This window comes from Sycon ciliatum, chromosome 9 (assembly GCF_964019385.1).
Source record: "Sycon ciliatum chromosome 9, ocSycCili1.1, whole genome shotgun sequence".
NCBI classification, from domain to species: domain Eukaryota; kingdom Metazoa; phylum Porifera; class Calcarea; order Leucosolenida; family Sycettidae; genus Sycon; species Sycon ciliatum.
Window position 1 is genome coordinate 17,272,517 of NC_088651.1, and position 10,547 is coordinate 17,283,063.

The 10,547-nt window shown below is 44.6% G+C and overlaps 1 protein-coding gene across 1 annotated transcript; it reads right to left on the bottom strand.

The window, feature by feature from the left end:
- LOC135824607 (uncharacterized protein DDB_G0271670-like) lies at nucleotides 1-1,104 on the bottom strand (the record flags this gene model as incomplete). The annotated part of the gene is made up of 1 exon (XM_065337342.1): nucleotides 1-1,104. A coding segment is annotated over one exon (1,104 nt), but the record flags the coding sequence as incomplete, so codon positions are not given.
- Nucleotides 1,105-10,547: the final 9,443 nt, after the last annotated feature.

Sequence of the window (10,547 nt, forward strand, 5' to 3'; positions counted from 1 at the left end):
ACTACTACTACTACTACTACTACTACTACTACTACTACTACTACTACTACTACTACTACTACTACTACTACTACTACTACTACTACTACTACTACTACTACTACTACTACTACTACTACTACTACTACTACTACTACTACTACTACTACTACTACTACTACTACTACTACTACTACTACTACTACTACTACTACTACTACTACTACTACTACTACTACTACTACTACTACTACTACTACTACTACTACTACTACTACTACTACTACTACTACTACTACTACTACTACTACTACTACTACTACTACTACTACTACTACTACTACTACTACTACTACTACTACTACTACTACTACTACTACTACTACTACTACTACTACTACTACTACTACTACTACTACTACTACTACTACTACTACTACTACTACTACTACTACTACTACTACTACTACTACTACTACTACTACTACTACTACTACTACTACTACTACTACTACTACTACTACTACTACTACTACTACTACTACTACTACTACTACTACTACTACTACTACTACTACTACTACTACTACTACTACTACTACTACTACTACTACTACTACTACTACTACTACTACTACTACTACTACTACTACTACTACTACTACTACTACTACTACTACTACTACTACTACTACTACTACTACTACTACTACTACTACTACTACTACTACTACTACTACTACTACTACTACTACTACTACTACTACTACTACTACTACTACTACTACTACTACTACTACTACTACTACTACTACTACTACTACTACTACTACTACTACTACTACTACTACTACTACTACTACTACTACTACTACTACTACTACTACTACTACTACTACTACTACTACTACTACTACTACTACTACTACTACTACTACTACTACTACTACTACTACTACTACTACTACTACTACTACTACTACTACTACTACTACTACTACTACTACTACTACTACTACTACTACTACTACTACTACTACTACTACTACTACTACTACTACTACTACTACTACTACTACTACTACTACTACTACTACTACTACTACTACTACTACTACTACTACTACTACTACTACTACTACTACTACTACTACTACTACTACTACTACTACTACTACTACTACTACTACTACTACTACTACTACTACTACTACTACTACTACTACTACTACTACTACTACTACTACTACTACTACTACTACTACTACTACTACTACTACTACTACTACTACTACTACTACTACTACTACTACTACTACTACTACTACTACTACTACTACTACTACTACTACTACTACTACTACTACTACTACTACTACTACTACTACTACTACTACTACTACTACTACTACTACTACTACTACTACTACTACTACTACTACTACTACTACTACTACTACTACTACTACTACTACTACTACTACTACTACTACTACTACTACTACTACTACTACTACTACTACTACTACTACTACTACTACTACTACTACTACTACTACTACTACTACTACTACTACTACTACTACTACTACTACTACTACTACTACTACTACTACTACTACTACTACTACTACTACTACTACTACTACTACTACTACTACTACTACTACTACTACTACTACTACTACTACTACTACTACTACTACTACTACTACTACTACTACTACTACTACTACTACTACTACTACTACTACTACTACTACTACTACTACTACTACTACTACTACTACTACTACTACTACTACTACTACTACTACTACTACTACTACTACTACTACTACTACTACTACTACTACTACTACTACTACTACTACTACTACTACTACTACTACTACTACTACTACTACTACTACTACTACTACTACTACTACTACTACTACTACTACTACTACTACTACTACTACTACTACTACTACTACTACTACTACTACTACTACTACTACTACTACTACTACTACTACTACTACTACTACTACTACTACTACTACTACTACTACTACTACTACTACTACTACTACTACTACTACTACTACTACTACTACTACTACTACTACTACTACTACTACTACTACTACTACTACTACTACTACTACTACTACTACTACTACTACTACTACTACTACTACTACTACTACTACTACTACTACTACTACTACTACTACTACTACTACTACTACTACTACTACTACTACTACTACTACTACTACTACTACTACTACTACTACTACTACTACTACTACTACTACTACTACTACTACTACTACTACTACTACTACTACTACTACTACTACTACTACTACTACTACTACTACTACTACTACTACTACTACTACTACTACTACTACTACTACTACTACTACTACTACTACTACTACTACTACTACTACTACTACTACTACTACTACTACTACTACTACTACTACTACTACTACTACTACTACTACTACTACTACTACTACTACTACTACTACTACTACTACTACTACTACTACTACTACTACTACTACTACTACTACTACTACTACTACTACTACTACTACTACTACTACTACTACTACTACTACTACTACTACTACTACTACTACTACTACTACTACTACTACTACTACTACTACTACTACTACTACTACTACTACTACTACTACTACTACTACTACTACTACTACTACTACTACTACTACTACTACTACTACTACTACTACTACTACTACTACTACTTGACACAATCTTTATTAGGAAACTTGAAATGGAGAAGTGAAACACAAATACAGCCATGTAGATGGAGCAGCAATGCAATACAATGTCCAAAAACTCAAGAATTCATTATCACGGGACAATGTTGGGCAAAGGTCTGTGAGGGACTACACGTATCACGCTCAGGCTTCCCGCAACCTGCACATCGTCGTTAAGCTTCCCGCAACCTGCACATCGTCGTTAAGTTCATCCTGTTGCGGCGGTAAGACGATCTCCAACCACGCAAACAGGTGACTGCCCATCGCATAAGGCAGACTGACAGCTTACAACGGAGCTGACCCATGATGACCGATACGTGTAGGTAGACGTTCTTCTCTGCAATCAGGCATGCCAGTGTCTTCAGTGCCATTGAACATTCTCTGCCAATCATGCCCGAGGTAGAAAAATCTAGAGGTGTAAACGTACCTCTGTCCACTGCTGTCACCCGCTCTCCGTACTTGCGCTTCTTCATCCGTTCATGCGTTCGGAGTTGGCTGATGACTTCCTGACGCGACAGCAAGCTTGCCTTTGGGTGTGTAACCCGTATGTCGAAAAAGGCATCTTGCTGTCTCGTCCAGAAGCCACACGCCCGAAAGTCCAGGCGGGCACCTGCCGAGCGGTTGGTTGTCCTCCCTTGGAGCCGCTCGCCATCATATGGTAGTAGAGGCGGTTCTACCTCCACATCCCGGACCGCCTCACGCATCACGTCAGCCAACAAGTCCCGGATCTCATTGTGGCGTGCCATGGGGTAGCCCCCTGCCGGACACATCATCGCATGGTCTATTGTGTTTGCAGCACCACATACACAAGTCAGGGGGAGTCCGTCAGGCTGCAAGCCGTAGCGGATGCAGAACACATCTAGGAAATCTGATTTGTTCAGCACCATCTGCATTTGGGACGATGGTTCCGCCGTTACCCACGATGATACGCCCTTTTCCGCAGCATTCTCCACTAACAGCACCTGTGTTGCTGTCAAATCCGGGCGCAATTCGCTAACGAGACCCGTGGCTTGGGTAGCTCTCTCTCTGCGAATACGCCCGGCCTCCTGCCGGCTGAGGGCTATTGCCTCGTTCAGCTGGTCTGTTTGGGTAGTTTCGCTGGCGCTTGTTGGATGTGCTGGTGGTCTTATGCAGGCCGCCACAGGAGCCACAATCTGTCTGGATGCAGAAAACTCTTTCTCGGCCTCCACCGAGGGCACAGGGATTGCCATGCCACCAAACCGCGCTGGTAGCGATAGCAACTTTCTCAGTGCCGACTCGTCCGAACACGAACTACTACTACGAGTACTACTACTACTACTACTACTACTACTACTACTACTACTACTACTACTACTACTACTACTACTACTACTACTACTACTACTACTACTACTACTACTACTACTACTACTACTACTACTACTACTACTACTACTACTACTACTACTACTACTACTACTACTACTACTACTACTACTACTACTACTACTACTACTACTACTACTACTACTACTACTACTACTACTACTACTACTACTACTACTACTACTACTACTACTACTACTACTACTACTACTACTACTACTACTACTACTACTACTACTACTACTACTACTACTACTACTACTACTACTACTACTACTACTACTACTACTACTACTACTACTACTACTACTACTACTACTACTACTACTACTACTACTACTACTACTACTACTACTACTACTACTACTACTACTACTACTACTACTACTACTACTACTACTACTACTACTACTACTACTACTACTACTACTACTACTACTACTACTACTACTACTACTACTACTACTACTACTACTACTACTACCACTACTACTGAGAACGTTGACTTTATTTGATAACAAACTGGGTGTCGGAATGAAGAATTCAAAAAGCGGAAGCAAAGAAGACAATGGTGACAAATCCAATCAAGTATATTGTAGATAGGAAAATCAAATCAAATAAATAGGAAAATCCAATAAGAAAATATAATAAAAGAATCAAGTCATTATCGAATACCAAAACAAAGAGTAAACCCGCATCTGCAAACACCATCCAAGCAGCACCGTTTACCCAACTCATCCAACAACCCAGACAAGAGAAAACCAGATAGACAAGAGAAAACCAGATATGGTACACAAAGAAAACGAGTAAGTCAACCATCAAATCATGACCAACATATGATAGCAAAATTGCTACAACAAAAATACAGACAATATCATGAAACAGTTGGGTCAGGCAGGCTAAACAGCCAGGTGAGCACAGGCTCTGCACTCCACCACAAAACCGCCATGACCAGCACCCATGAGCTTTCGGCGGTACGAGTGCCGTGACCCCCGCAGTAATTTGCCAGCGAATCAGGCACACACTGATCCGGGCACGAAGCTGGCGCATGATCAGTGAGTAGGGGAGATCACGGGTCCTCTCACTGATTTGAGCTGCTAACGACTTCAGGAATATTGACGCCTCCGGCGCACACTGCCCATTGGTGGCGAAAACCAACGGCGTGAACGAACCGCGGTCGACGTTGTTGATCCGGCTTGAGTACTGGCGCTTCTTCTGCCTCTCGTTGTCAGACTACTCCTACTACTACTACTACTCCTACTACTACTACTACTACTACTACTACTACTCCTACTCCTACTCCTACTACTACTACTACTACTACTACTACTACTACTACTACTACTACTACTACTACTACTACTACTACTACTACTACTACTACTACTACTACTACTACTACTACTACTACTACTACTACTACTACTACTACTACTACTCCTACTCCTACTCCTACTACTACCACCACCACCACCACCACCACCACCACCACCACCACCACCACCACCACCACCACCACCACCACCACCACCACCACCACCACCACCACCACCACCACCACCACCACCACCACCACCACCACCACCACCACCACCACCACCACCACCACCACCACCACCACCACCACCACCACCACCACCACCACCACCACCACTACTACTACTACTACTACTCGTACTACTACTACTACTACTACTACTACTACTACTACTACTACTACTACTACTACTACTACTACTACTACTACTACTACTACTACTACTACTACTACTACTACTACTACTACTACTACTACTACTACTACTACTACTACTACTACTACTACTACTACTACTACTACTACTACTACTACTACTACTACTACTACTACTACTACTACTACTACTACTACTACTACTACTACTACTACTACTACTACTACTACTACTACTACTACTACTACTACTACTACTACTACTACTACTACTACTACTACTACTACTACTACTACTACTACTACTACTACTACTACTACTACTACTACTACTACTACTACTACTACTACTACTACTACTACTACTACTACTACTACTACTACTACTACTACTACTACTACTACTACTACTACTACTACTACTACTACTACTACTACTACTACTACTACTACTACTACTACTACTACTACTACTACTACTACTACTACTACTACTACTACTACTACTACTACTACTACTACTACTACTACTACTACTACTACTACTACTACTACTACTACTACTACTACTACTACTACTACTACTACTACTACTACTACTACTACTACTACTACTACTACTACTACTACTACTACTACTACTACTACTACTACTACTACTACTACTACTACTACTACTACTACTACTACCACTACTACTACTACTACTACTACTACTACTACTACTACTACTACTGAAATGTGTTTTTATTGAAAGCACAAAGCAATGAAGATGTGAATGCAAGGAGGGCAATGAATTCAAAAGGCGAACAGCAAAATTGTAACAAAATAGAAAGATAACAAATATTAATGGCAACAGCAATGTTTATACATGAAAAAGGGGAAGGAAAAGGAAAGAAAGACATCCAAACCAGAACTGCTTGAACACCGCCAGAAATGAAACCGAGATTCATACAAAAGAAAAAACTTCAGGACACCGGAAAACAAACTTTAGATCACATTTTGACATTATACGAGATGATGACAACGAAAAACTATGCCCTAGAGAGCACACGGCAGTCATTCACAAAGCTCGCCGAGCGCTTAGAGCGATAGGAGGACCTAGAGCCACGTAAACAGGTGATACACCAGCGAAGTAGGCAGAATGACAAACGGCATCGCAAATGATTGACAACAACAGAATACACCAAATCAGCATTTTTCTCTAGAATACGGCCAACCAATGCCTTCAAAAACACGGAACACTCCTTCCCTATCATGCCGTTGGTCGCAAATACCAGAGGGGTGAATGTGCCCCGATCGATCTGATTCACTCGCTCTGCGTAATGCCGCTTTTTTTCCCGCTCATTGCGCTCCAATTGGCTCATGGCTTTTTCACGAGACAGCAAGGTGGCCCTGGGATGCGTTACCCGGATATCGAAGAAGGCCTCCTGCTGCCGCGTCCAAAAGCCACGAGCCCTGACGTCAAGCCGCGCTTCCTGGGATCGGTTAGATGTTGACCATGCCAATGTCTCACCACCAAATGGGAGAAGGTTGGGCTCGATTGCCACATCGGGACTTACACTTCTGAGTAGCTCAGCGATGAGATCACGTATCTCATTATGCCTTGCGGTGGGATAGCCACCACAAGGGCACACCATGGCATGGTCAGTCGACAAGTTAGCTCCGCATACACAGTTCGTTGGAAGACCATCAAGCGGTAGACCGTACCGAAGCGCCACAGCATCTCGAAAATCTGATTTGTTAAGTGTTGTGCCATGGGCGGACCTTGGTTCAACAGTCAGCCAGGAGGACACGCCCTTCTCACCAGCTATCTCCACCAAGAATCGCTGGTCTGGCGTCAGGTGATCATGTACTGTGGCCAGGATCTCTGTGTCCCTAGCGTCTCTCTTCTTCTTGCCTTCTCTTAAACGCTGGCGAGTCTCCATCACAGCCTCGCTAACGCTAGCATCGCGTGACGGAATTTCCATTGAAGCTGACGGTGGCCGGTGCGGAAGCCATGATGAGGTGAGAGACTCATCAGCGGTTTCATTGTTGACTGTGTGACGCGGCGGACGCAGTGAGAGCCAAATCTCTGACGCATCACCTCCATCCACAGAACGAACATCACCGCGCTCCCGGTCAGCAGAGACAATATCCACCGACCCAGAATTCAGCGGCATAGCTTCCACGTTGTTGATGTTAGTTACTGAGTTCCGCTCCACTGCCTCTCCGGACGATTCCTCATCCGCCAATTCGACCTCGGCCAACTCCTCAGCTGCATCTGGCCGGCTCGCAGCCGTTCGCGTGCTATCGGCAGCAAGCTGTGGCACGGCTGCCTCAATTATTGGGCGCACGGCTTCGGTACACTGCGAATACTCACCCTCACATAATGGTGCAACTGGGGGGATGCCTAGCCCGCCACGGCGGCATGGAAGTCCCATAAGCTGACGAAGGGGATCGTCACTGCTTAGAGACACACCAGCAATGGCAGGCAGCAGGGAATTATTGATTGCATCATCCAATCTAGTAAATAGGTCGGGAGAGCAATTTACGGCCCGAAGGCAATAACGCCAGCGCGAAATAATGCTGCGCACAAGCACAGTATATGCAGCATGTGGCTGAGTAGTGGCGAGTTCGGAAAGGTGCTCGACTTGGCGAACCCACTTATCAACCTTGCCCGATATAAATGTGTGCAGGAATCTCTCAGACCCAAGGGCGCCACCAAGATAAATGCAACCATCCGTAACAATTCTCACCCCAGTCCCAGCGAATAATTCCTGCGCTGCGTGCTCGAGAGATGGCTTCACGAGAAGAACTGTCTTCTCAGGATTGGGGTGGTACCCATAGTCGGGTCCCAGCTGCAATAACTTAGACCAGTAATGGGATGCGGCTTGAAGGGTGCCAGCAGCGGAATCATCATCAGCGTACCACAGCTGGGTGGTGTTTGGACATTCGTGTGAAAGTTTGTTTATGAGAGGCATAACAGCAACAGCGTAAATGGCCATCGCAAGGGGGTCACCCTGGCACGTCCCCTCACGGGAAAGAAGTTCGCCCCCACCCGCTACGAAGAGGCGGCATGGCGCGCCATACGTGTTCTTGAACACCTGACCTAAAGCAGGACAGAGAGCGGGAACATTGTGCAGGGCAGCATTCCTATTTAGAGAATTGAATGCATTAGATGCATCTATTAGCAGCACGGCTTCGGTTTCAGGAAGACCAAAAACCCCTGCCATTGCCTGAACGGCAGCCTCGCAAGCAGCTGGCATGCCAACGCAAAGTTGGCGCGGGGCAGTCGCAGCTCTGACGTCGCTTTCGATCACCTTCATTATCGCTCGCCCTATAATCCTCCTAAACACCTCCCCAACAGCTATGGGTCTAACACCTGGGGATTTATCAAGGGGGATCAGGCGAGCGGCAGTGAATGCATCCATGAAACTCGGCTCGATATTCGCAGTACACAATACGCGTGCCGAATCCGCCAATGCAGTGCAAAGTCGGTTGGAAGCTGGGCCGAAGCACGTTAGCATCCTGGTCCAGGCCTCCGAGTCTAGTCCGGACGGACCAGCGGCGCCCTTCATGGACCTGCTCACAAACTTGATGAGGCTTGGCGTGATGCGCTCGAAGAGTATTGGGTTCACCCGCTGTGAGTCGGTCGGCGCCACCAATGAGCCAGGAACCGCCGGTGAGGGAGACGGGTGCTTGTCATGCAGCACCTCACGCACAGTCTTTTCACCACCGGCCGAGTCCTCCATCCCGAGCACTGAGCCAGGTGAGTCATCACCTACCATCCTCGCTGCAGAGTGAACCTTCCCTGCGAATACTCGTCGACTGAAGGTTGTATCGTTCACTGTATCAGGCAGTTTCTGGCGACGCTTCCCAGCGGGTAGGTGTCCTTGAATACACCTGGCTTCGTCCAGGATGTCCTCAAGCCTGCCACATGACCACGATTTCATACGTCGCGTGATGTGGGTTGCATTCTCAGCAGCCCGGGACTCCGGGTGAGGTCGCTGTAATAGTAGCTGGCACGCAACCGTTACCGCTGTCCAAGAGATGGGACGAAGTGGCGAGTCAGCGGCAAACGCTGATATTAAGCGGGCCAATTCATTCACAAACGAAGACCCGGCTGAACCATACGGAATCATTACCAGATTCCTCTCCCACTGCACACATTCGTTGTATACGTCTTGGAAGAAAGCTTGTATGTCATCCGCCGGACTGTTCCATACGTTTTCGTCGAAACTATGCTGAGAATCGTCCAGACCGGCCAAGAGCAATGTTGTATCTCCTCCTGGCAATAATGACTGTTCAGGCGATGTCCCACTGATAAGAACGCTTGATTCAGCACTGGTGTTGGCCACATCAGACGACCGGGGCTCTCTCGTTGTCCCTGTTGCTGCGGTCGACAGTTCAGGGCAACTAGCTGGAGGGTCGGTGTTGCGTTGCGTACTGGAGCTAATTGGTGGAGCAATTGGCTGGCTGGCGGAAGTCATGCCACAGGTTGCCGCTGATAGATTCCTGCACCTCAACTTCGCCCTTGGCGCACAGTTCGTACATTTTCTACTGTTCTTGACACAAACACATGATTTGCATGTCCCAGAAGGACCGCATGTGCAACATTTAGCCATACTACTGTGGCATAAAGAAGCTGGAGGTGCAAATGCAGCGGGTGATAATGCAAAATTGCTAGAATCGGTAACAATTGCCAGTTGATAACTGATGTAGAAAAAACAACACCAGAGCAATGCAAAGGTGCG